This window comes from Papio anubis, chromosome 14 (assembly GCF_008728515.1).
Source record: "Papio anubis isolate 15944 chromosome 14, Panubis1.0, whole genome shotgun sequence".
NCBI lineage: Eukaryota > Metazoa > Chordata > Mammalia > Primates > Cercopithecidae > Papio > Papio anubis.
The window spans coordinates 24,895,530-24,921,698 of NC_044989.1; the positions used below are offsets into that span (position 1 = coordinate 24,895,530).

General features: G+C 53.2%; 1 protein-coding gene across 12 annotated transcripts in view; it reads right to left on the reverse strand.

Moving 5' to 3' along the window:
* Positions 1-1,854: 1,854 nt before the first annotated feature.
* DNMT3A (DNA methyltransferase 3 alpha) overlaps positions 1,855-26,169 on the reverse strand; it is a 114,782-nt gene continuing 90,467 nt past the window's right edge. For 8 of the 12 annotated variants that reach the window (XM_031654998.1, XM_031654997.1, XM_031655001.1 and 5 more), the window contains 17 exons: positions 21,929-22,144; positions 21,483-21,641; positions 20,955-21,062; positions 20,524-20,680; positions 20,064-20,213; positions 19,924-19,968; positions 19,158-19,237; positions 18,442-18,554; positions 18,064-18,247; positions 17,807-17,891; positions 15,460-15,605; positions 14,540-14,630; positions 14,202-14,350; positions 13,043-13,128; positions 10,882-10,951; positions 9,658-9,776; positions 1,855-8,375 (listed from right to left, as the gene is read on the reverse strand). In XM_031654998.1, coding sequence (XP_031510858.1) covers positions 8,234-8,375; positions 9,658-9,776; positions 10,882-10,951; positions 13,043-13,128; positions 14,202-14,350; positions 14,540-14,630; positions 15,460-15,605; positions 17,807-17,891; positions 18,064-18,247; positions 18,442-18,554; positions 19,158-19,237; positions 19,924-19,968; positions 20,064-20,213; positions 20,524-20,680; positions 20,955-21,062; positions 21,483-21,641; positions 21,929-22,144 — 2,100 coding nt within the window. In that variant the 3' untranslated portion in view covers positions 1,855-8,233. The other 4 variants (XM_003908358.4, XM_009183803.4, XM_009183802.4 and 1 more) reach the window with 4 other exon arrangements.

The following is a 26,169-nucleotide window of genomic DNA, read 5'->3' on the forward strand; positions in this document are numbered from 1 at the left end:
TCTACATCAACACTGAAAAATACTAAGAAAAGTACGATACAATGTACTTTTAAAAAATGTATAGTTACAACTTTGTGAAAAAGAAAAACGTGCCCATGAGGAAAAAGCCTGTTAGTTTAGTAGGGCTGTCCTCTTTTCCTCAAACAGTTCCCCTTGTAATTTTTTTCAATACTGCCAGTGAAGTGGTACAGTCCTAAACCTCCCCGAAATCTAATGTAAGAGAAATCTTGAGTAACCTGAGTAACCCTTCTTTTCTTTTTCTTTTTCTTTTTTTTTTTTTTTTGAGACAGAGTCTCCCTCTGTCACCCAGGCTGGAGTGCAGTGGCACAATCTCAGTTCACTGCAACCTCCACCTCCCGGGTTCAAGCAATTCTCCTGCCTCAGCCTCCCGAGTAGCTGGGATTACAGGTGCCCACCACCATGCCCAGATAATTTTTGTGTTTTTAGTAGAGAGAGGGTTTCATCATGTTGGCCAGGCTGGTCTCGAACTCCTGACCTCAAGCGATCCACCTGCCTCGGCCTCCCAGTGTGTTGGTATTACAGGCATAAGCCACCATGCCCAGCCAAGTAACCCTTCTTTAAGAGAAGCAAGCACTGGCTAGACCTACTAGGCACCCAGAAGATGAAACTGAAACACAGATGCTTGAGGTCTTAGAGTTGAGATGTGGTATGAATCGTCCCAGTTCCTGCATTTATTCAGATGGTCTTATTTATTTATTTACTTGATACAGTTTCACTCTGTTGCCCAGGCTGGAGTGCAGTGGCACAGAGAGCTCACTGCAACCTCCACCTCCCAGGTTCAAGCGATTCTCCTACCTCAACTTCCCAAGTAGCTGGGATTACAGGCATGCACCACCACACCTGGTTAATCTTTGTATTCTTAGTAGAGATGCGGTTTCAGCACATTGGCCAGGCTGATCTCGAACTCCCAACCTCAGGTGATCCGCCCACTTCAGCCTCTCAAAGTGCTGGGATTACAGGCATGAGCCACTGCACCCAGCCAGATGGTCACTTTAGATAGGTGGAGACAGAGAACTAGTGATTAATGAGTCATGCAGACAAAGGGAACACTGGGTGAAGGGCTCTGCAGACCATGAGGCACTGTCCACTTGCAAGACAGCTCTGGGGAGGGCCAGACAGTGAGAGGAACTCAGACTCGGGGTCTGAAGGAAAACTGGCGGTATCCCCAAGTGGTTGTCACTGCCCTCAAGGTGCCCTTGCATTGTCGGCTGGAGCAGGGAAAGGGGCCTCCCTCCCCTTATGCTGACACTGGCTTCCCCGCACCATTCCACCCGCCTGTGGAACACCTGGAAAGACCCCAGCCCTTTGGGCTCACCCCATCAGTGTTTACAAACACTGGCCTACTGACTCTTGCTTTTTCTAGGACAAACGCCCCAATCTGTTCCGGGGCCCCTTGACAGTCCAGACCATCTACCACTCTGGATGCTCGCTTGCTGCCAAAACCCTGTTTAGAGTACCCAGGTTCAAAAATCCTCCTCCCGCCGCGTCTGACCAAGGCATTGGCGAAAGGCGCGCTCCTCTCCCTGCTCTGGTGTTAAAACTTCTGTTGCTCAGCCCAGAGCTGAATTTGCTTTCCCAGCAACCCTGTCTCACCATGACTTATTTTTCAGCTTCCAGTCAATCAAACTCTTTCCTGCACCCAGGGGACAGCCCCCATTTACTAACTTGATGCTCACACAGGTGACATTTTTAGGGAGGCCCTGCATGGTCTGGGCCTAGCATGGTCTGACACTAGCACCTCCCCGCTTAGGTACTTGAGCACCCTGGAGAGATGGCTGTGAACAGTCACGACAGGGAAAGGAGACGCAAGACAAAAGGACATTATTACGGTGCTTTTTCCGTTTTTCTTTTTGCACAAAAACAGTCCATTTATTCAAGTGTTCTCCAGCACAAGTACATTAGAAAGGAGCTTTATTATATTCTTCTGGGCACAAAAAAAAAATGTGATGAAGGCGGAACTGACAGACTTTCTACATCTGTTGTACGCATTGACCTCTTTAATTATTTCATAAACAGCTATGTCACGAGCATCACTTACACAGAGATACAACAGGACACCAGGCGGGTGGGGCAGGGACCCACTCGGGCCCCCACTCACCCCTCCCTGGATGTCCTAGAACCAGACTGTGAAATGTACATTATTATTGTCAATAAATAGAGAAGCAACCCTAAAAAAAAAAAAAAAAAAAAAAAAAATACAGTGGTGAAAGGATGCTGGAACCAGGAAAAAATAATAATAAAGGAAAAAAGAGGAACTTAAGAGAAAGGAAAGAGGGCTGGGGAGGGAAGAGTCTGGGAAGTCCTGCATTTAGCTGCGTGGAATGTGGAGTAAAAGTGCTCTGCCACCGGGGTCAAAGCGAAATCGTCTGTAACAGTAAAAGTTATTACCAAATCAGCTACGGAGTTTATTCTTCAGTATGAATACATGATTTCCCACAAATAAGTAAGCACCCGCTACTTCAATGCCTCAGCTAAAACACATGAAATCGCTCATTTAGTTTTCAAGTACAAAGTTAAAATGCCTTTTTAATAATAATATATCAGAGTAAAATAATAGTCTCTTTTAAACTCCACTACAAGAAAACAAAACAAACAGTCATTGTCCAGACAGCAGACTTAATTTAACAATATATATTTTTAATAAAATGTTTTAGCACCTTGTTGAGTCACCTCCTCCCTCTGCGTATTCTAAGGAATTTCAGCATTTTTGTTGTCTGTTGAATTCTAGGGCTGTGCAACCAAATCGGTGGGTGAAGTGAAATGGGACTAGGGGACGCTTTAGACCACTGCTCATGTCCTCAGGCACAGGGTTGGAGGCCGCTAGGCTGGGGCTGGGGGAGCCGCCCTCCTCACCCCCCAGTGGAGCTGAGCCAGGGAGCGTTCCAGTTACGGGAGTTTCAGGAGTCCGGGCCCTCTGGTGGGGGAAGTGAGTAAGTCACCACCAGTAAAGGGATCTTGTGTCCTTGTCCTCCCTGCTCCTTGTTTCTCCCTCCCCCAGAACTCTGCTGCCTTGGGTCAGAGACAGGTCACCCACCAAAGGCCCACCTTAGCTGGGTCTTGGAAACACAGAGACAAGGTTCCCCAACTCACTCCTCAAAGACCCTGGCCTGCCTTTACCAAAACGTAAAGATTCCAGAGCTCACACTACAACAGCAGAGTCCATCCTCTCACCCTTCCCTCTCCTCCCGGTCCTCCTGACCCCAGCACAGGGCCTGGTGAGGAGGCGGCGGACACTTTCTTTAATCCCAGCTCCGCAGGGCATGGCCAGAAGGGCATCCTAGCTCCAGACCATCCCTCCACTACACCTTTTCCAACCCCGGGGTTGGGAGGGAGGAAGTTTCAGCTGCTCCCTGGCAAACAGGCAGGACTCCCAGAGGACAACTCCAGGGTCCTCTCTAGTCTCCCGCACTGGGAGCAGGCAGCCTGGAGAATGCGCAATGACGAACTCAGATTACTCACCTCCCGGGACCAAAACAGGGGCCTGGCTAGAAACTCGGTTCCCACTGGAATCTTGGCTCTGCCATGCTCCCGACCAAAGGAAGCAAGCAGCCCTCTTCAGGGTACAGTGCAGGCAGCACCCCCTTCCCGCCTTGGCCCTAACCCACAGCTTGAGGGGGCTCCTAAAAGCAACAGCTCTGAAAGACACTTGGGGCCACTGCAACTCTGCACCAAGCAGGGTAGCAACAGGAATTCAAAACTGCCTCCCAAATCTACTCTATTTATAAAAGCAAAACTATGGAATGAACGACTGCAGTTTTCCTATAAGAACATCTCCCAGATGGCTCTGCTGAAATATTCCTTCTCCTGCTGGAGAAGGTGGGTGTTCCTATCGAGGCTTCCCCAGAGTCACCATGGCCTGGTGGCCAATTATCGGGAAGCAAAGGGAGCTGGGCCCTGTGAGACCCCTTTGGTGTCAGCCTTCCTTCCTGCTGGGGTGCCTGTCCCAATCCACACTCCTGCAACGTGCCAAAAATCACACGGGCATCTCTACCAGCCAATCACACCCAGGCCCGTTTCAAAAGCTAACAGGTCCCGGATGCTCTCTTGGAAAGTTTGCTTTCCAATAGGATGTTCGACAGCAAGAAGTCTCTGGGGCCTAGAGAGAAAAGGACAGCAACAGATTCATGTCATCATCTGTGGACTGCAGACCCCTGCTAGTGCCCGCCTGCGGCCCCCCAGTCTGCCGGTGCACTGACCTGCCACTCCCGCAGGGCGGGGGTTAGTACCAGCCGCCTGCTGGAAACTAGCTGCCTGCTTAGGCAGGAGGCCAAGGACTGTGTCCTCTGCACTAGCATCTGGCTACCTCCCCCAGGCAAGAGCCACGGATCTCTTTGGCATCATGCTCCACCTGGCACCTGCAGGAGGGAAGCTGTCATCCTCAGCCCCCAGAACCCTTGTTTCTAAGGGGGAAATGGGCCTGCTCTTTGGAAAGAAAATTCCACAGGGAATATGGTAATTTTCCCTAGGCCTTCTTGGCTCTCCCCTCCACTGCCTCTAACCTCTGCCTTATCTACAGCCTGCTGAAGCTCAGTGCCCCTTGGAAGGTGACACAATACCTGTCCCCAGAGACCCCAGGGTTGAGGTGGATTAAGCGTATCTCAACTCGGCCAAGTTGGCACAATCCCGAAGCCCCACACTCTCCCAGGTTCCACTGTGAGACCAAGCCCACAGGCTGGGCTGGAAGAAAAGCTGGTGATTGTTAACTCTTGTCCCTGCAAGGGGGGGCCCGTGACCCCTGGGGCATCTGGTCCATTCTAGGGCCAGGTCAAGTGGCTAGACCTGGAGGAACAAGTGCTCTCAAGCTGTCAGCCATAAGGGCTCCTCTGTGCCCAGCACTCCCTCCTGGAGCAAGCCGGCCCACAGGAACCCCCCAGGCTTGCCATGCCCTTGGCTACCAAGTCTCTTCCCAAGTCCCCACACCAACCCCTTGGGTGGAGCACCAGGCCCAGTTCCGGTGGAGCTTGGGCCGCTAGAAAGGCTGTCACTAAGCAGTGGCTTGGGAGAGCCTGAGCGTTAGGAACCTCCGTCCTGACCCTGGGAGCAGGGAAGACCTTAGCATTGGCCAGCGGGGGAGGGAGCACCTTGGACTGCCTGAGGCAGCCCCTCCTCCCCCAGCCCTCCTGGAGTGGCGCTGGTGGACTCCAGGCCCGAAGGACAGAGCCCTGCGGGAGCAAGGAGGGGCTGGGTGAGCACCACAGTTAGCACAGGGCTCCACTGAGGGGGCAGAGGCTCCCTTCCTCGCTGCTCCAGCCCCACAGCGGCCCAGTCACCACCTGTCAGAGGTAACAGGAAGCAACTGGGCATGATCCTAAACACCAATCTGTCGAGGAGACAGTCGATTGGGGTCTAGGACCAAGCACCCCAAAAAGGAGTGAGACCGGCCACCAGCTGTGTGAATTTACTCCTGAGTAATGAGCAGGGGGTCCAAGCCTTGGTTTAGTTTTGTCACTAATTACTAATTTGGTTTATTCAATAGGTGAGGTTCACTGTCCCATTTTTTTTTTTTTTTCCCCAATGGAAGCCCCCTGGCCAAGACAGACCTGGATGTCAATTTGATTTCAGTTGGGGGAGAATAGGTAGGGGGAGTTGAGGGCTGACTTGACTGGTGCCTAGAGTTGCAGGTCAGTATCACAGGTTGCTAACAGAAGAATCTTTTGACATCACCAGGGGCAAAAGAGATAGAACACTACCTGCTAGAGGAGAGCACCTGCTGAAAGAAACCTCCTCCTTTTCCTGCCTCAGCACCTAGCAACTTCTGGGATTGACAGTCTACCTGCAATCAGGGCAACAGAGGTAAATAGCTGCACGGGCTGACTCCACAAAGTCCTGAACCCTGGGAGAAGAGTGCTGGGAGCCCCCTGGCGTGTGTGTGTGAGTGCATTCATTATGCATCAGTACAGAAATATGCTCCTGTGTATGCGTGTGAGATTGACTGACTGGTGTGGGGTTTATATCCGCAGTGGGGACCGAGGCTCAGCACACTGAGCCTGCTTCCCCCACTCCCCACCCCATAATATTTCTTATACATGACCCTATCTATGTATTTATAGAGCGCCTATCACCGTAGGCCCCATCTTTCTAGGGACGTGGACTTGAGGCCATGTGCTTGCCGACACACCTCCCAGCTCTACCAGTCCCAGGAGGTGCCATCCCCCCTCCCATTATAAAATATATATCTCTATATGCCACATATCTACACCCCATCTACCCAGGCAAGCACCTGCCCATCGGGCCCTCACCCTGGAGCCAACAATGCCTTCCCTTCCTACTGCTGGCGCCAGGCCGCCTGCCTTGTAGGAAGTTGAACAAAGTGTCGAGCACTTGGGGCTCCAGGTGCTGCTGACTCGAGGTAAGAGCACAGCTATCATCAGACCAAGTACTAGAAAAGAAATACACACCACTCCAATCACACACACAAGGAGAGAGACGGCCGGTCCTCCCTCCAGCCCTGACACACCCGACTCAAGAGGAGGGGAAGTAGAAGAGAAGAGTGACAAGCCCAGAAGGCAGACCTTAGGGACTCCCTGGCCGCCCAGCTGTCACCATGCCCAGTGGCCCACCTGGCCCGAGGGGTGGGAGCCAGGGCACCAGAGCCACCGCTAACTCAGAAGCACCCTGCTCCCGCACCTTGGTTTGAAACCTAAAGGGAAGGGTGTTGGGTTTTTGTTTTCTTAAAGAAAATCTTAAAACAAACATAATTATAACCAGAACCATAAGAATAATTATAATAAAAGGTGTCATCAGCCTCCCAGTATAAAACTGCAGCCTTTGGAGATGACCAAAAACATCACATTCCAGGGGCCGGGAGCCGCCTTGTGCACAGAGGGGTGGATGGTGGGGGCCTCATAAAAGAACACACAAAAGGCGACTTAGACAGGAAAGCACCAGTACGTTTTGTATGTTTTTTTATTTGCTCCAGGTGGGGTTTTGACTGTCACTTTCCCACACTCTGGATTAGTTCTGATCCCACCACAAGGAGCCCTCGAATCGGCTAAAGTGAGAAATTGGGCCTGAAGACTCCGTACCCTGCCATCTTGCCGAGGGAGTCTCCTTTTAGAAAAAAATCGAAAGGTTATTGCATGAGTCTGGATGAATCCCACTCTCAGCTGTCCACGGGCCCGACCACCTCATCTAGCCCCCTTTTTGGCAGGGAGAACCTGGCTCCCAAGTTCTCCTCCTTCACTCCGTTACAAACCAAGGGGAAGAGCCCACTGTGAGAACGCGCCATCTGCAAGCTGTCTCCCTTTCTCCATCCTTGGTGAAACCCTTTGCGCAGAAGGCAACGTGGAAGCTGATGTTTTTACTCATCTCGCTGTTTGAAAGCACCATTATGAAGTCAGGTTGTACAGTAGTTAACAGTACCTTTTATATATATATCTCATATCTATCATATATATATAAACTGTAAACAAGAGGTAACAGCGGCTTCTAGAAACTGATTTTCTTCAAGGTTTCCTGTGTGGTAGGCACCTGAAATACTGTAGAAAAGTGTCTTGTGTGGTGTTCTCATCTCCCTGCTGCTAACTGGGTTCTGTTTTGCGTGACCAGGAATGGTGCTGGCACGACAGCTCAGTGGCTGGGAGGGAATGCTGCCGCCTGAGTGTCTCTCTCTTTCCGTCCCCTGCTTGTGCTCCTATCTGATCAGGCTAGAGACAACAAAAAAAAGATATATAGTAAAAAAAAAAAAAAAAAAAAAAAAAAAAAAACCAAAAAAAAAAACCAAAAAAAAAAAACAAAAACAAACCCCAATATATAGATTTCTATAGAATTTCCTTTTTTCCTCTCTCCCACCTTTCCTCTGCAAGGTATTGTTACTATTTTTCATTACTGATTTTTGCTGCAATAACCTTCTTGTTTCAGTCACAGCAAGAAACAAAACCCAAACAAACAGAAAATCCCTCTGAAAAGAGTAGAAAACAAAAGGTCTGATCGAAAAAAAAAGGGGAGGGGGAGGAAGGGGAGGGAGCTTGGTTTTGTTTTTAAATAGGACTGAAGAATAACATTGAAAAATCAGGAGATGATGTCCAACCCTTTTCGCAAGGCAAAGCCCTCCGGTACTTCCGCCTCTGTGGTTTTTGTTTTAAATTCCTTTTTCTCTTCTGGGTGCTGATACTTCTCTCCATCCTCACGTTCTCGGTGTTTTATTATGTTTTGTGTTTTTTTGTTTGTTTGTTTAACTTTGTGTCGCTACCTCAGTTTGCCCCCATGTCCCTTACACACACGCAAAATACTCCTTCAGCGGAGCGAAGAGGTGGCGGATGACTGGCACGCTCCACGACCGGCCCAGCAGTCTCTGCCTCGCCAAGCGGCTCATGTTGGAGACGTCAGTATAGTGGACAGGGAAACCAAATACCCTGGGGGAGAAAAGGCAGAGAGGGCAGGATGAGCGCTGGCCGGACCAGGCTGCCTGGAAGCCATCTAACCACACAGCAGGACCCGGAGGACCAGCAGCTGCCCGAAGTGCAGGGACAGGGGCACTCGCACCCACCAACTCCCCTGACGCCTGTTTAGTTCTGCCGAGTCTTCTGTCCTTTACAAACAACCCAGCACTCGGATCGCCAACCATGTGACAGGCACTGTGCTAGTTTCTGTGGCCTTAAAGGTAGTAAGGTCATCACTGCCTAGCGTTTCACAACCCAGCAGAAATAAGAGTAATTTTGAACAATCCCTCAGAAATACCTCCAGGACACACTCTCCAGTTCTCCTCTCCTGCAGGGTTAGCTCGGCAACGTACACCTCGAGTCTGCACGTAATGAACACACAGCCCTAGCATCCTCCCCGCCGAGAGGAGGGAAGGTGAAAAGGAGCCGAACTCCTGCCTGACTTCAGAAGCTGAAGGATTTCCTGTTTGCTCTGGTTGTTTGTGTAAATGGTCTCTTTGTCTGGCTAAATCCTAGTTACACTTAGAGAACAAGAAGGTCATCCAGCCCCGAGAGTCCCGTTTGCACCAAATCAGGGTGTTGAGACTGTAAGGTCTGCCTGGCCCTATGCTGGCTTGGTTTACAAAAGACCTACAAAATGGGCACCACAAGTTAAGGAAGGTCCTGTCGCTGCAGTGGTTCCTTGGGGATCAGCAGGGTCTCTGGGAGACAAGGCAGAAGGGGATTCCTAGACTCCTCTTTTTTTTTTTCCTTTGAGATGGAGTCTCTCTGTTGCCCAGACTGGAGCACAGTGGCGCAATCTCAGCTCACTGCAACCTCCACCTCCAAGATTCAAGCAATTCTCCTGACAGCCTCCTGAGTAACTGGGACTACAGGCACCCGCGACCATGCCTGGCTAATTTTTGTATTTTTAGTAGAGATGCGGTTTCACCGTGTTAGCCAGGCTGGTCTCCAACTCCTGACCTCAGGTGATCCGCCTGCCTCGGCCTCCCAAAGTGCTGGGATTATAGACATGAGCCACTGCTTCTGGCCCCTAGACTCCCCTTACTTGGGACCAGCCTTAAAATACACAGGAGCCTGATCTGCCAGGAGTCCACCCCAGGAGTCTGACATGTTGAGAAATGCTTGATAAAACGCACTGTTCCCAGGACGTTTGTGGAAAACAAGCCAGGTGGGAAAGGCAGAGGACCCCCCCAGCAAGCACAGCAAGCAGAACAGCCCACACTGCAGCCGGATGCCAGCACAACCCGGGTACCTTTCCATTTCAGTGCACCATAAGATGTCCTCTTTCTCATTCATGAAGACGGGGAAATGCTGGTCTTTGCCCTGCTTTATGGAGTTTGACCTCGTAGTAATGGTCCTCACTTTGCTGAACTAGATGACGAAGAGGAGAAAAGAGGAATAAGCATGAAATCATTCACCAGCCAACATTGGTCATGAGTCTACCAAGTATGTCAGGTACTCGCCAAACCCTGACAGGGCCTGGTCCACCCAGGGGGCTGGGTATGGCTCTGAGTGAGCAGAGTTCACCAGGCAGGAGCCTCCGCAGACCCCACAGCCCCACTTTTCTTCCTTCTTGGAGGTCACCTAGCTAATCTTAGTCAGATCCATCTAGCCACAGAGTTTTTTTTTTTGAGATGGAGTCTCACTCTGTCACCAGGCTGGAGTGCAGTGGCGTGATCTCAGCTCACTGTAACCTCCACCTCCTGGGTTCAAGTGATTCTCATGCCTCAGACTCCCGAGTAGCTGGGACTACAGGCACCCGCCACCACACCCAGCTAATTTTTGTATTTTTAGTCAGACAGGGTTTCACTGTGTTGGCCAGGCTGGTCTCAAACTCCTGACCTCAGGTGATCCGCCTGCCTCGGCCTCCCGAAGTGCTGGGATTACAGGCGTGAGCCATCGCACCCAGCCTAGCCACAGACTTTAGAAGTAGAAGCTGTAGCCACTATACTTTCCAAGTCTTCCAAAGAATTAGTTCTCTCAGAGGTGGAGTAACTTGTAGGCTAAAGGATGCCAAGTTACTGAGGGGCTCAAAGATGCTCTCGGAGCTGCCAGTGGTTCTGAATGCTGGAACCTGCCGACACAGAACCCAATGCCCCAGGTACTCACTGCAGGAGATTCCAGCTCCAGAGAGAAATGGAGCTTCCACATCACAGGAGGCTGCTCTGCTTTGAAGGTTTTTGTAATAGGTTTTGGCCAAAAAATTTAAAAATGAAAAAAAAAAAGCATAGCACGTCCAGGTCTTGGTAAAGACTCCTCAGTGTTTACCAGAGGGTGGTGGGCGACACTCACCAGGGAGGAAGGGCTGAAGGCCAGCAGCCCTGGGCCCTCCTCTGGCTGCCCTGCTGCATGACCCTGCACCGTCTCCTAAACTAGCTGGAGGAGCAGGCAGGACAAGGCCCTGGCCACACCTCCACCTCATCCTGCCCTTCCTTCTCCCTGCCCCCCAGCACAGGTTCTGGACGCTGGAGCTGACCTTGGCTATCCTGCCATGCTCCAGACACTCCTGCAGCTCCAGCTTATCATTCACAGTGGATGCCAACGGCCTAGGAGGCAGAAGAGAGACTGTAACGACAGAAACCTGGAGAACAGCAGGAAGGGCCCCAGCTGCACGACTCCCCTCCCTCCCCCAGCAGCCACTTATTCACAGGGTAAGACCCCCCTTCCCCAAATCACACACACACGCCAAAACCCTCTTCAAACTCCCCGCAAACACACGAACACACGCTGCAGCTCTACACAGACACAAATCCACCAAGTGTTAATCCTTAAAGGTAAATTCAAAAGTGGTCTCAAATTATGAATAGGCAGATAACACCTAGCAGAAAAGGAAAAAAAGCACAGCTATCTTTACATCAGTTAGTCTAAAATACACTGAGCTTTAAGCATCCCACTGCAAAGCAAGCTTTGGGGGTGACAATGTTTTGTATCTTGATTTGTGGTGATTGTTACATGGTTGTGACCACTAGATGAAATTAATCAAACCGCAAGCCTTAAATGTACAGTTTTAAAAGACTAAATTCTGGGCCAGGCACAGTGGCTCATGTCTGTAATCCCAGCCCTTTGGAAGACCGAGGCAGGCGGGTCACCTGAGGTCAGGAGTTTGAGTTCATCCTGGTCAACATGGTGAAACCCGTCTCTACTAATAATATAAAAATTACCCAGGTGTGGTGGCAGGTGTCTGTAATCCCAGCTACTCAGGAGGCTGAAGGCAGGAGAATCACTTGAACCTGGGAGGCGGAGGCTGCAGTGAGCCAGGATCGCGCCACTGCACTCCAGCCTGAGCAACAGAGCAAGACTCCGTCTCAAAAAAAAAAAAAAGACTTAAATTCTGCAGTTCCCTGAAGACCAAAAATTCTGTGACATTAAACATGTCACTTCCTAGGGTGCAGGCCAGATAACTGACTGGCTGTCCCCTTCAACACTGACCTTTCCTGACATGTAAGGATATTTAAGGAAGGCTTCCCTGACTGGCTCCAGGATCTCAGTGTGGGAACCGCGGGGCCTGCAGTCAAATCAGGTGCTCGACAGATGCCCCCGACTCTCGACCCTGCATGCAGGAGCTCTGCTTCTCCTAGAAGCTCAGAGTTTAGTATTTTAGAGTTGAAAGAAGCAGGTGAGAAATCCCCACAGGACCAAGGTCTGTCAGGAGACACTGAATGGTTCCATGAAAATACTTTATGGACCTCATTAGCCCATCCATTTCCCAATGCACACATATATCTTGGGAACTCTCGGTGGACAGTTTCAGGCCAGCTGCCCCCATGCCCCATCTCCTTCCCCTCAACAAGCCCTCGCCAGCAACTCTACCAAACATGTATGAGATGGGGAAGGTCCTCCAACTTCATGGGAATAGCAAGGAGGGAGACTGTTTGAGGCCAGGTGAAATGATGCCTTCTAGTTATACCAAGCAGCACACCACGGAGGTTTAACACCCATGACTCAGAACACTCTGGAAGATGCTTCCCTCCACAATGGTCAGGAACTGAGCAGCTCTCAGTGTGCTTTTGAATTGCCAACTCTGGACAATTTCTTTCGCCTAAAAAGCCTTTTTATAATGCCAGTTTTATACCTGATGAAATGAATTTTCTTCATTCCTAGATATTAAAATCTTTATCTGTGTAAACTAACTGAAGAAAATCTCTCCAAAAAAGGACCTGAAGCCAACAAACTGTGTGATTAGTAAAATTAAGTTAAGCAGAACCCTGAACTTGCATGCAGCCGCAGCAAGATGCCCTCTCCTGAAACAGGCTGTGGCCACGACTCCCCTTCCCAGCCCCAAAGCCATGCCCATGGCTTTGCCTCAGGAGAATCTAAGAACCAGAGGGTTCGGGACACATCACAATGTCAGAAAACCAACTACCTAACTCAGCAGCACATGACTCTTCTTTAGTATAAAGAGAGTACGACTCTAAAGGTCCTGCTTTAAGACCACTAGTTGTTGGTTTCAGATGAGTATTTTCTATACCCTGACTCCTCTTCCTCCTCAAGGAAAAGGAAATAAGGAACATGGCAGAGCAACTAGTCATTCAGCAGAGGCTGGCCAGAGAGGGCCCGGCTCAGGGGTCCCCCAACCATAGGCCATCCCACCTGCAGTCCCAGCCCACAGTCCCCCAGGCCCGGGAGCTTTCACCAACCTGTTCATACCGGGAAGGTTACCCCAGAAGTAGCGGGCCCTGTGTGCAGCTGACACTTCTTTGGCATCAATCATCACAGGGTTGGACTACAAAACAGGAGACGGTTTGAAGATGAGCCAAGGAGGAGCATGAAACAGCGCCGGCATGCTGCTGGGGTCGAGCCTTAAAGCCTCAAAGCCTCTTACTTCTCGCTCAGGAGCCACACACTGGGCTAGCCTGCAGCCTCCAGGAGAAGCTGGAATTACACCTAGCCACATTCCACAAGCTGTCACTGGAACGTTCTAGATCAGCATTGTCCAAATGAACTTCTGCGATGGTGGGATGTCCTCTACACTGTTCAATTCAGTGGCCACTAGCCCACTAGTACAGGTGGCTATTTTGTACCTAAAATGAGGCCAATGTGATTGAGGAGCTGAATGGTTAATGTTCATGTAAATAGCCGCATGTGGCTGGTGGCTACCATATTGCACAGTGCGGCTCTAGACTGTCTAGAGGCTGGGAGAGCCCAGGCTCCAGCGAGTATGCGTGTGTTTACCATGAGCCCTGATTATAACTCAAATAGACACCTGCTCACACTTATAGTCAGAACACCAGCTCACAGTGTGACCCACCCAAGACTCAGGAGCACGGGTGGGCTCGAGCTCCCAGAAGGGCCACTCCAAGTACGCCTCCGGCAGCAGAAGCCCTCTGCACGTGGCGCAGACTTGGCTCAGGGTTAAACGGGGACTCACATGATAAGGAATGAAAGCTGAGCTGAGTCCTGTTTTCTTCTCGAGTACCAGGGAATGAAGATAGGCCCTTCTTGCTCAGGGAAAACTGATTTTGTCCTCTCAAAGGTCCCGGTGTGTAACAAACACCATACAGAATGCACAACCCCAGGAGTCTGGCGCTCCACCCAATTTAGTGACAGGTCCTTCAACCCCAGAGGTTCACACCCACAATGCCACCTCTTAAAGTGAGACCACTGGCTCTTTCTGAGGTAGGCCTCTAACCCTGCTTCCTCCCTTTCTATCCGGGAAGCCTGGGGCTTCCCAAACAGGCCCCTTGCAAAGCAGAAGTCACCAGTCCCCAGCTCCACAATGCAGATGAGACAGGATGAAGCAGCAGTCCAAGGTAGAAGCCATTAGTGAGCTGGCCAAACCAAGGTTGCTGGCTATACCTCGAGAAATCGTGAGATGTCCCTCTTGTCACTAACGCCCATGGCCACCACATTCTCAAAGAGCCAGAAGAAGGGGCGATCATCTCCCTCCTTGGGCCGCGCATCATGCAGGAGGCGGTAGAACTCAAAGAAGAGCCGGCCAGTGCCCTCTGAGAGGTCGGAAGAGAAAGCCATCAGCTGGGGCTGTCTGCATAGGACAGTGGTGTGGCTCGGGCACGGGGAGGGCACGGGAAGACAGGGTCATCGGGAATAGCTGTCCCAGGGCAGAAATATCCAAGGAGGAAGCCTACGTGCAGAAGCACCAGCTGAGAAGGTGGAGGGGACAGGATGGTACCTACCGTAAAGGCCCTTGCGAGCAGGGTTGACGATGGAGAGGTCATTGCAGGGACTGCCCCCAATCACCAGATCGAATGGGCCCCACTCCTGGATCTGGGAGGATAAAGGCAAAGTGATGGGCCTGCTGTCCAGGGACAGAGGCAGACAGGAAGAAAGAGAAATTATCTGTGAACTTGGCAAAGAAGTCCTTTGACACGAAAGAGGAGACCCAGCTGCTCTGCAGGCTCACGACCCTAACTGCAACCATGGACAAGTCCTAAACAAGAAGGGGACCAAGTTGGATCATTTCTCAGGCCAGTGGGGAAATTAGTATCACCCAGGCAGGCAACACAGCCGCCCAATGGGAAGGCGACCCACGTGAACGGCTGAGTCTGAAGGTACCTGTCACTCTGAGTGTCTTAGGCAGGGTGTCTGGGCCATGTGAGTGTCCTCCAATTGCCCTTCAGGACTCCAGAGGGCCTGTAGTCATGGTTAAGGGAAGACCCTGCCCGAGCCTCCCAGATATGGAAGCTGGTAAAGCTATTTGCCAAAAGTACTGGGAGGACAGGAACCTCTCTCTAATCCAAAAAGCTCTACTAGAAATGGCCCAGAAACCAGTCCAGGGAGTAGCCAGAGCTCAAGTAGGCACTATTTTGCCCAAGCTAGTCTTAAACCCCTGGCTTCAAGGGATTCTCCTACCTTGGCCTCCCAAAGTGCTGGCATTATAGGCATGAGCCACCATGCCTAGCCCAAATTCCCATTTCAATTTGCCCTTTACCCTCTCAAGACAGAGGACAAATGGAAGATAAGGAGAAAAAGAGGCTGGGGCAAAGGGTGAAGAGAAAGAGGGCAAATGAACAAAATGAAAGGAGGCAAGGGCTGCCTCCAGGTGCTGAGTGTGCAGGGTGGGGAAGACGGGCTGCGCCCCACAGCATGGACATACATGCTTCTGTGTGACGCTGCGGACGTCCCCGACGTACATGATCTTCCCCTGGTGCCGCACCATGCCCACCGTGATGGAGTCCTCACACACCTCCGAGGCAATGTAGCGGTCCACCTGAATGCCCAAGTCCTTCAGCACCAGGAGCCCTGCACCAGCCAGCAGACAGCACCGTTACTTGGAGCCATCTCCCTGGCACCCTGGTCTTGGCAGGTGAGCCTGCTGGCCAACAGGACCCATGGGGTCAGCTGTAGACCCAAGTCCTGTCTTTTCCCTGAAGATGCCTTAAATCCTTTCTGGATCCAACTGGAGTATCCACAGTAAGGACATCGAGGCTCTGTCTCATGCCTCGTTTGGCCTGTCTGGAAGGCTGTCAAAGCTGCAGAAAACTGACCCGAGTGTACACGGTTCCAGGATCCAGGAAGAATCGCAGCTGACTTTTTGGGGGCCTTTTCTTTGTTGTTGTCCGTCTACAGCTTGGTCCTTCCATACCCTCTTATCACCTCCTGCTGCAATTCTACCCCACCCTTTGAGACTCAACCTGAATGCTCCCTGCTCCACAAAGGTTTCATCAATGCCCTGCCCCATCCAATAGTCCCCTGGAATCCCCGCCCCCTCCGCTGTGAGTCCCCAACTCTGTGCATCCCTTGCCTCCCCATCAGAGTAGTTTCCATTCCTCACTCAGCCCTCTCGTGGATTGCAAAGGCTCTTCCAGACAGAAGAGGCCTCCTTCACTGTGCTTCCCGAGCTAACCACACTGATTTTCTTACTACGATCCCTCCCTCTCCAGAAATGCTAGTTGAACTGAGGCAAGGAAACAATCAGAGCAGATACCGAGAGGGTCTCAGGAGAAACAGGGTACGGCACTGTTTCTGCTGCTCCCAATACGTCCCCCAGCCAAGGAGCTTTTACAGCCTCCTGGGGTGTGACATGATTTAAGAAGGCCTCAAGGTTCCAGCCTGGGATACAAAAAGCCGTAAATGAACTTTTCTAGGTTTACAGAAGAGCAGCATGGAGCTGAGAACAGAAGACAAACATCTGGCCAGGGAAGCCACCCCCTCCGCCTCACCCTCTAACCAGGGTCCCTGGGTTGAGACCACCTATCTCTTTGGCCAAAGACACAAATTCTAAGAAGAGCTATTCCTTTCTTAAAAGCCAGGAAGCCTTGGCTAGGGGGCAGGGCAGGGGGTGGATGTGTCTTCACAACCTCCTAGGACGCTTTCTGCAGTGTCCAGAGTCACATGAAGCAAACAATGCCTACAGGGTGACCCAGCATCTCCTAAAGGTTTTCCTAAGGAGGGAGTGGTTCAAATATAGAAAGATATTCTATCACGATGCTTGTCACAGCACTACTTATAATAATAAAAAAATAGTAAATGATCTAATAAGGGTTCGTTAAGTAAATTACGGCAGTTTGACTCAATGGAACCCTACGTAGCACTTACAAATAAAGAATGTAGCTTTGGCCGGGTGCGGTGGCTCATGCCTGTAATCCCAGCACTTTGGGAGGCTGAGGTGGGCGGATCACAAGGTCAAGAGATCGAGTCCAGCCTGGCCAACATGGTGAAACCCCGTCTCTGCTAAAAAATACAAAAATTATCTGGGCGTGATGGTGGGTGCCTGTAGTCCCAGCTACTCGAGAGGCTGAGGCAGGAGAATCGCTTGAACCGGGGAGGCAGAGGTTGCAGCGGGCCGAGATGGCACCACTGCAGTCCAGCCTGGGCAACAGAGTGAGACTCCGTCTCAAAAAAAAAAAAAAAAAAAAAAGTAGCTTTATATCGCTTGACATGAAAAAGCAGTCATAATATAATAAATGCAAGGCAAGTTACAAAACCGTGTGCATTCACTACCCACTTAATTTATCTACGTATGGAGGTATGGTCATATAAACACACACACACAGAAAAAAATCTAAAAAGGACATATGCCAAAATATTAATAAAAGGATAATGGGTGATTTAAATAAGCCTTCTTTAGACTATCTTGTGTATAATCAAAACACAACAGAACTGTGTTACGTTTCTGTCTTGCTGAGTCTGTCCTCTGAGGCTCTGTGAAATCTCTGTGAATCGGACTAACGATCACTTGATCCTGTGTGGCTGAATCTTCTCCACTAAGGAAGTGCCCAGCAGACAGGCTGCTTTACCACCTATTTTACGTTTTTATTTTTGGTCAAATCTAAGTCCATGCACTGCATACATTTTCACTTCACACACAAGTTTCCCCTTTGGGGTAATATTTTAACAGCTATGAAGCTAACGATCATTTCGTTTTGCCAGAGTTGCCCACACACCTGGCTCCCCTGTCCTGGGACAAGGTGGCCAGAACCTCTTGGGCCTGCAACCCTCACCTGTAGCAATTCCATCAAAGAGAGACAGCACCCGGATGGGCTTCCTCTTCTCAGCTGGGACAGGTGGGTAAACCTTTGGAGGGTCCTAAGCAGTGAGCACAACAGGTCAGATGCACGCCCAGTGGTGTCCCAAGCTCCCACTCAGCGCTGGCCCTCCAGCCAGGCTCCTAAACCCACACACCCCGTGTGCAGCTCAGGTCCCACAACCACAGCTCAGCCAAGGGAGCTCGAGACCACGCCCCAGGCCCAGCACTCACAAATTCCTGGTCGTGGTTATTAGCGAAGAACATCTGGAGCCGGGAGGGCCAGTCCTCTCGCCGCCGCAGCAGCCCATAGGTACCCTTGTGCCCGCACATGTAGCAGTTCCAGGGGTCTTCCTTAATGGCTGCCTGGGCAGCCCCCGGCCCCACCAAGAGGTCTACACACTCCACGCAAAAGCACCTGGAAGGAAACTCAGTGAGCAGAGGAGACTCTCAGCCCTGGTCCAGGGAGGTCAAGGTGTGCTACCTGGAATGGAAAGACCAGGTCTGGAGCATTGCTGGGGGGGGGGGGGGGGCTGTGGGGAGGGGAGGGGAGGGGAGGGGAGCCAGGTGGGGGGCGGGAGCCCGGGGCCCAGCCGAGGAGACCAGTCTCACCTGCAGCAGTTGTTGTTTCCGCACATGAGCACCTCGCGGCCCCCGCAGCAGATGGTGCAGTAGGACTGGTAGCCGTCGTCGTCGTACTGATACGCACACTCCAGAAAGCAGTTCTAGACAGCAGCGGGAAGGGTCAGAAACCACCAGGACGGGTCCCAGGACGGCCAGGACGAAGGGAGGCTCTGCACCCAGCCTCACAGAGCCTGACTCAGCCCTGGAGACATGATCCTGCCACCGCCCTAGCCACGGTCAGGCCCCAGCTGCAGATCTGGGCAGGGGAAACCTCGTCTGCCTGGGCACCGCCGTGGACAGAACCAAAGAGCAGCCTGAGGGCAAGGCCAGGAAGGGGGCTGCACCACCACCTGGGCCTCCGTGCAGCCCTGGGCTTTTCTCCTGGGCTCCCGAGGGCACAGCAACCCTGCTACACTCTGCCTGAGCTTGTCCCCACTGCTCTGCTCCCATCCCCACATCTGGGGACTAAAATGGGGCTTGAGAGAGATAAAGAATCTTTCAGAGGAGAAAAATGAGAGCAAGTGAAAAGCTTGAAGCCCAAGGGCCCATGTCATCAGGACTCTGCTTCCGGAGGAAGCTCTGAAGTCTACGTCACACGCATACCAGGTGTCACCCCGTACACGCCCAGAAGCGGTGGACACAGTCAGCCAGGGGGCCGAAGGGCTGGCCTCAACGGCACCTCTCCTGGGCGGGTGTGCTCCTACCTTGCAGTTTTGGCACATTCCTCCAACGAAGAGGGGGTGTTCCAGGGTGACGTTGAGGCTCCCACAGGAGATGCAGATGTCTGTAAGCAGAGTGAAGGGATGGGGTGAGTACAACCAAAGGACCTCTCCCTGCCTGGGCTGGAGCCCAGCACCAGACCAGCCACAAAAAAGGGGTGTGGAGTGGCAGCCGGAAGAGTCCAGGGTGCCCCACAGAAAAGGGAGGCACTGTGGCCCTAGTCTCAGAATGCCATCATCTCAGAGCACCAATGCCACCATCCACAAACAGGGACAGAGTGACAGGAGGACTGAAACTTGCTCATGAGAAGCAGCCCTGGCTCCAGGTTACTCAGGAGGGATTCCTGGGGTAATCCTCAAGTACTAACCCCTGCCCCAATCCTCCCAGGCTGAGGGTCCTGAGCCAGATCCAACAGCACCAGGCTGAGGAAGACAGCCCCGGCATGAGAGAGGTGAGCAAAGGTGAAAAGCTGAAAGGGGACCTGTAGGCGAGTTCAATCACACCCAAGAGGGGCTGCCCTTCTGTGGCCACTGGGGAGTCCCACACCCTGAAGGCCAGCCCATGCCATTGACAGGAGAGCAGAATCATGGCACCAGGAAGACAGACAGACAGTGCATGAAGCACGGTGGAGGTGGTGTGACACGCAGGACGTGGCCCCTGGTCCCATGTCATTCAAACCTTCCTAAGTGCCTATGCTACTCTGCCCCATGCCACACTAGGAGTGCCAGAGTTCCCAGGCAACAAACTTACCCTCAATGTTCCGGCACTTCTGCCGCACCTCATACACCAGCCGCTCTGCAAGGGGAGGAGAGCCGGCGTCAGAGGAGGCCGCGCCTGCTCCTCGGATGCAGGCCTCCTGGTGCCACCCTCTCCAGAAGCAGGCCAACTACCTCTTGTGCGCTCATCAATAATCTCCTTGACCTTGGGCTTCTCCGTTGTGCTCTTCCGGGGCTTTTTGGCTGGTGGAGGTGGTGCATAGGCAGCTGCCTCAGGTTCCACCCACATGTCTGTGTACACTTCTTTGTAGGGATTCTTCTCTTCTGGAGCAGGAAAGCAGGTGCCAAGGTCAGTTACAGGCTGAGAGGAAACCCCAGCCCCCTCCCCCACTCTCCTTATAGTGGGGTGCAGCCCGGTCTCCAACTTGTTCCCACCTCCCAACTCTATGGTTCTAGCCAGTTAACAGAGAGCAGGTCATTCAAGTCCTTACCCCAGGGCAAGAGAGACCCCAGTCATTCCCACTGGGCCCCTCTGTGGAGGCCTCGGCAGCCCTCCCTAAGCATGGCTTTCCCAGCCTTGGTGTGGCTCTGCCTGGCGGACAGGGGTCCCAGAAGGCTGGGTGCCCTTATTTACCTTCTGGTGGCTCCAGGCCCTTGGGGCCAGAGGGCTGGAAGCCCCCCAGCGCCCATTCAATCATGGGTTTGTTCTGCACCTCCACGGCCTTGGCAGTGTCACTCTCGTCGCTGTCATGGCACACCGGGAACAGCTTCCCTGCACGGCTGCTGGCCACCTGGAGGGTGACATGCCAGGGATGGGGTTGTCAGGACAGGCTGGAAGGCGGATGGGTCAGGCTCAAGGCCTGACTCTGAGTAGTGAGGGTGGCACAGGCAAGACGGGAGGAACCGTCCAGGAGGTGGATGTGCATATAAAGGCGTGAGAAAGGTGGGGAGAAAGGAGTCGCTGCCTCCTGGGCCTCCATTCTGCTCAGGCCCGACCTGCACTCTAACTTCCAGGCCTCCTAGTGCTCTGGGCTCCTCCTCCGAGCTCCCAGCAGGGACACTCACCTGCAGGACCTCGTAGATGGCTTTGCGGTACATGGGCTGCTTGTTGTACGTGGCCTGGTGGAACGCACTGCAAAACGAGCTCAGCGGCATCAGCTTCTCAACACACACCTGGGGGGACAAGCCAGGCCTTGTTTGCTGCGGCTTGTACTTGCAAGCACCCACCCCGTGCCTCGTAACTGGCAGGGGCTGGGAGCCTTGAGAGTCAGTCTCAGCCCTGGAGGGGACCAGATGCAGTGATAAATAATTACCCGATGCAAAGAGGAGTCCAGACCAAGAGTAGGGAAGTACCTGAGTGCAGGTGGAAAGGAATTCTAGTGAATTCCTAAAACTGGGCCAGCATCCTAGCTCTCTGAGCCACAGGGGCAACCTAATTATCCCTACGGCTTCTTCCACCCACCACAGGCAGAGTAGGGGTGAGCAGAACCCACTTCTATCACCCCAATTCCAGACTGCCCCCAGCCAAAACCACAGGCCCTGGGATCAAGAACCTTCCCCCGCCCCAGGCTACTGCCAAACCCCACAACTCACCACTGAGAATTTGCCGTCTCCGAACCACATGACCCAGCGGGTGCCTTCAGCTGCTCGGCTCCGGCCCGTCATCCACCAAGACACAATGCGGCCTGGCCACCAGGAGAAGCCCCGCAGTTTCCCCCACACCAGCTCCCCAATGCCAAAGCCCCGGCCGTCCTGGAGCCCCAAGGAGCAGAAATCATTACACAGTGGTCACGAGGCCCTGCCACCCTGATCCCCCCATGGCAACCCCAGCCCTGGGCATCTGGGGGGCAGGACAGCCAGGAGGGAGCTCCATCTGAATGAGGCAAGACAGAGCAAAATCGGGGAGACGAAGAGGCCCAGGGTCAGGTGGAGAGAGCGAGCGGCCCGTGGGAGATGGAGAGAGGAGAGCAGGACGGGAGGAGCTGGCAGTGGAAGGCCCCCGGAAAGAGCTGGCCACGGCTGGTGAAGAAGCCGCTCACCTCGTACTCTGGCTCATCATCGCCTGCTTTGGTGGCATTCTTGTCCCCAGCATCGGCCCCCACAGGCTCAGGTGTGGTAGCCACAGTGGGGGATGCGGGGTCAGTGGGCTGCTGCACAGCAGGAGGGCTGGCCTCCTCCACCTTCTGAGACTCCCCGGGCCCCTGGTTTTCTTCCACAGCATTCATTCCTGCAATGACCTTGGCTTTCTTCTCAGCCTGGGGAAACAAAAAACAAAAAGTCACCTTGACCTCTCCAGGAATTAGCAAGGCCACCTGACACTCAAGGGGACCATGTTTGACAAAACCTGGGACAGTGACAGACGGTCAAGGGCTGGAGAGAACCAACCAGCTGCCTTGCCATGAAAAATGGAAAGATTTGAAGTAGAGAGGTGAACTCAAATCACGCAATTCCAGCCTTCTTTTCTGCCTTTTAGGAAACCTTCCTCCCAGATCTAATCTTCCTCAATCTCATCAGCATATCAGTTGCCTACCCTATGATATGGATATGTTAATTCTTTTTCGTTTTTTTTTTTTTGAGACAGAGTCTCACTCTTTCACCCAGGCTGGAGTGCAGTGGTGCAATCTCGGCTCACTGCAACCTCTGCTTCCTGGGTTCAAGCGATTCTCCTGTGTCAGCCTCCCAATTAGCTGGGATTACAGGCATGCACCACCACACCCAGCTAATTTTTGTATTTTTAGTAGAGACAGGGTTTCACCATATCGGCCAGGCTGGTCTCTAACTCCTGACCTCAGGTGATATGCCCGCCTCAGCCTCCCAAAGTGCTAGGATTACAGGCATGAGCCACCATGTCCAGCCTATGGAAATGTTAATTCTATCCAAATATTAGTCAGGCACTATTGTTTAGACACAGATATTGGTTCCACCTTCTCCTATCTTAATCAAGACTAAGATCTTCAGCCAGGCATATGCCTGTAATCCCAGTTACTGAGCAGGATCACTTGAGCCCAGGAGTTCAAGACCAGCCTGGGCAATATAGCAAGACCCTGTCACCAAAAATTAAAGAAGCGGGGTGGACCCTCTCTTCTTCGCCACAATTTCTCTGGGCAATCAATCCCTCCTATTCCTGGTTTCCAGGCCACAATTCTAGTTTTGTGCTGTCTGCTGATGATGAAATCACTGCTCTGGGTTTAAAAAGCCCATCTCCCCCAGCACATGCTCAAACACCATAGGAAGCTCCCCAAGAGCCGCCTGTTCCCATGCTCAGACGCCATGTTGGAGTTCTTATGGATCACACCCAATGTGTATTGTTACCAGATTCGACCCCTTCTATGTGCACCCTTCAGATCCATAAATACATGTATTCATTCAGTTATTTACTGAGCAGGCACTATAGACCAGGCGTGCTCTCTGCCATCCCACCAACAAATTAATAAGCCAAACCCCAGTTATTCTCCCATTGCACAGCCTCCATCCTTTCACCGTATCACACTCGTCTTTCAGGCTACGATCCACGCGCCCATTCCTTCTCACAACCCGCTCCAGGATCCCTACAAAGGAGAATGAAATCCTTGATACTTAGCTCTGAGAACCATTAGCCTTTTACTGAATCTAGGAAACACGGCTCTCAGACTTCAAGGCTCTGCACCCATTTCCACCATACCAGATTCAGAGGGGAGAAAACCCCATTTTCTACATGCCTTTCAAAAGAGCTCCCCCAGGGGCCTAGAGCTGCAAATGCAAACCCATCCTCAAGGGTAAAGAGGATAAGCAAGCAACCTGGAGTAGGAAGAGCTCTCATCTGAAGTTGGAGCCTCTACATTCCTGTCGGAGGCTCACAACCAGCAGCAGTCCTTTCTGGTAGGAGTTGCTCCAACATAAAAAGGCACTTGAGCGGAAGGATTTCTGGTAAGCTTTTCTGACCTGTTTAAGAATCTGGTGTATATAGGGACCAATGATTCCCAGGACTCTCCCAAAGCCTGTCAGTGGACCCCCCAGATCCAAGGGTCCCAGGTTAGGAACCTTTGTTTGAAGCTCAGTGGTCCAACGTATTGTCTTATAGATTCATTTAATTTCACTGAGTCTTCAAGTCTTTGCCTCCAAGCCACAGACCAAATCTGTGTCTTATGGCGATTTCGAAAACACTGAAGATGTTAAATCCTAGTTTTTCCTCTGACTCAACAAATTCTAAAACAGGATAATGCATCTTTTGCCCCCAACCCCCAAACAGCTGGGAAAATGAGCTCATGGATGGCGGAATGAGCTCACGGATCGGACTGCGGGGGTGGAAGAATGTGGAGTAATTGCTCATCGCTCCCTAGTCCCACTCTCACCTGGCCAAAACTCTGCCCTCCCCTTCCTACTATCAATTAGCCATCGCCTCCTCCCAGAGAGAAGGTGCACTGAAGTGTGGACCCCGCTATGGGGGAGGGTGCCTCCCTTCCTGGGATCCTCAGCTGCGTCAGTTACCCTCGCAGAGGAGCCCACACCTCGCGGCTGCTCCTCGCCCACCACGCCTTCTCAAGCTTCAGGCATGGGTGGCTGACCTAGGGTGATGCCTGGGATGATCCAAAGACCCTGTTTCCAGGCGTGGCGAGGCCCCTGAGCCAGTACAAGGTGTGCAGGTGGCAGAGGGCGGGAAGGGGAAAGGACCCGCTATCACTTCCTCGACAGCGGCAGCAGCAGGTGGGCTGGGCTGCTTCCCCAGGTCTAGGAGTCGTGCCTGACACCACCCTCAGCACTCCCCCACGGACCCTTTGTCTCTCTTCTCAGCCCCTTCACAGCGAGTTCCTGAACATTCTTCTTCCCCCACAACTTCCCCCAGCTTGTCAGATGCCGCGCTGCGAGCTGTTCAGCATCCCCAGCCCACTTGGTGCAGAACACGCACCCGGCCCGGTGAGGGCTGGCGGAGGAGGAAGGGGCCTCCATCAGGACTGGGGCAGTGGGGTGGGGGAAGGAAGAAGGGGGTGGGTTAGCAGCGGGAGGCCTGACGAAAGGGGAAGAAGGGGCAGCCGGAGCTGGGTGGGGGAGGGGCCTCATTAGAATAGGCCTGTCTGGGGCGTACGGAAAGCACCCCTTCCCCCTGCACTCCTGTCTTCCTCCCCAGGCAAACAATAAGAGAAACAGGGGTAAACTCGAAGCTCTCCCATTTGGGCTGCAGGCCGCTCACCCCCAGGGGGGGCAGAGAAACCAGGCGGCATTCAAGAGACACCACACCATTCCCCACTCCCTGCTGGCTCACGGAAGCCCCTGGTCCTGGAGTCCGTCCAGCCTGGGAAAGCCACCGGGAACTCCGGTGACTACTGCCTCCTGTCCACTCCCATCTCCTCAGGCAGTTGTCCCGCCTCCACCTCCCCCTGCGACTGCAGCGCTTCCCATTCCAAAGGTCAGAGGTCTGAGCGCCACCGCCCCCAGGCCCATGCGGCCTTGGGCTACCCTGGTGTCACAGGCCGGCCCCCTGTCAGGGTCGCACCGTGCCCTCCGCCCCCCACCACTTCTTTCTGGCGGCCTGCCCGGAGGCTTCCAGGAACTCGCAGGAGAGGAAGCTGTCCCTCTCAAGAGGCCGCAAGCTGGCAGGGCCCTGAGGAAAGCGTGGTCCCCCAGCCAGGAACGCAGGTCAACAGGGAAGTGCCAGGCACCTATCTGCCAGCTCAGCTGAAGCTGCCTCCAACCCAACTCCTGGGCTACCAACTCCGCGTGCCCCAGCCTGCAGTTACCACTGCCCGGGCTCCCAGCCGGCTGCTCTTCCTGTCCCCCGAGGGCGCCAGGTGCCACTGGAGCCCTCGAGGAGTGGGGCCTTGGGGCTCGTGGGCAGGGAGGCGGCGGGCCAGCACTAAGTCAGCATCTCCAGAACTCGGGCCAGGCCGGGACGCCCCGGCTGCTGCGGGCTGGGGAGGCATACTTGACTCTTTTCAAACCCGGAGGGCTGCGGAGATCCTCCCACCGGCCCTGCCGCCTCCCCGCCCCCGGTCTCCCCGGGGCTCCGTCCAGGAACCTACCCATAAGGCCAGGTGCAGCCCCTCTGCAGTCGTGCTCAGGTGTGAGCCCCGGCCCTGAAGCTCTGGAAGTAGCTGCCCGTCTGGGGGGAGGGGAAGGGGGCGATGGGGCTGGGGGCGGAGGGGGCCACTGGGAGGGGAGGGGGGCGGCGGGGGGGAGGGAGGGAACATTTTCTTTGTCTAGGACTCCAGGTCACGTGGGCCCCGCTGGAGGGCCTGGTTGGCTGCGAGCGGCCCGGGGAGGGGGCCGGCGCTCCGACGCTGGCGCTGGGCCAACCCCTCTCCTC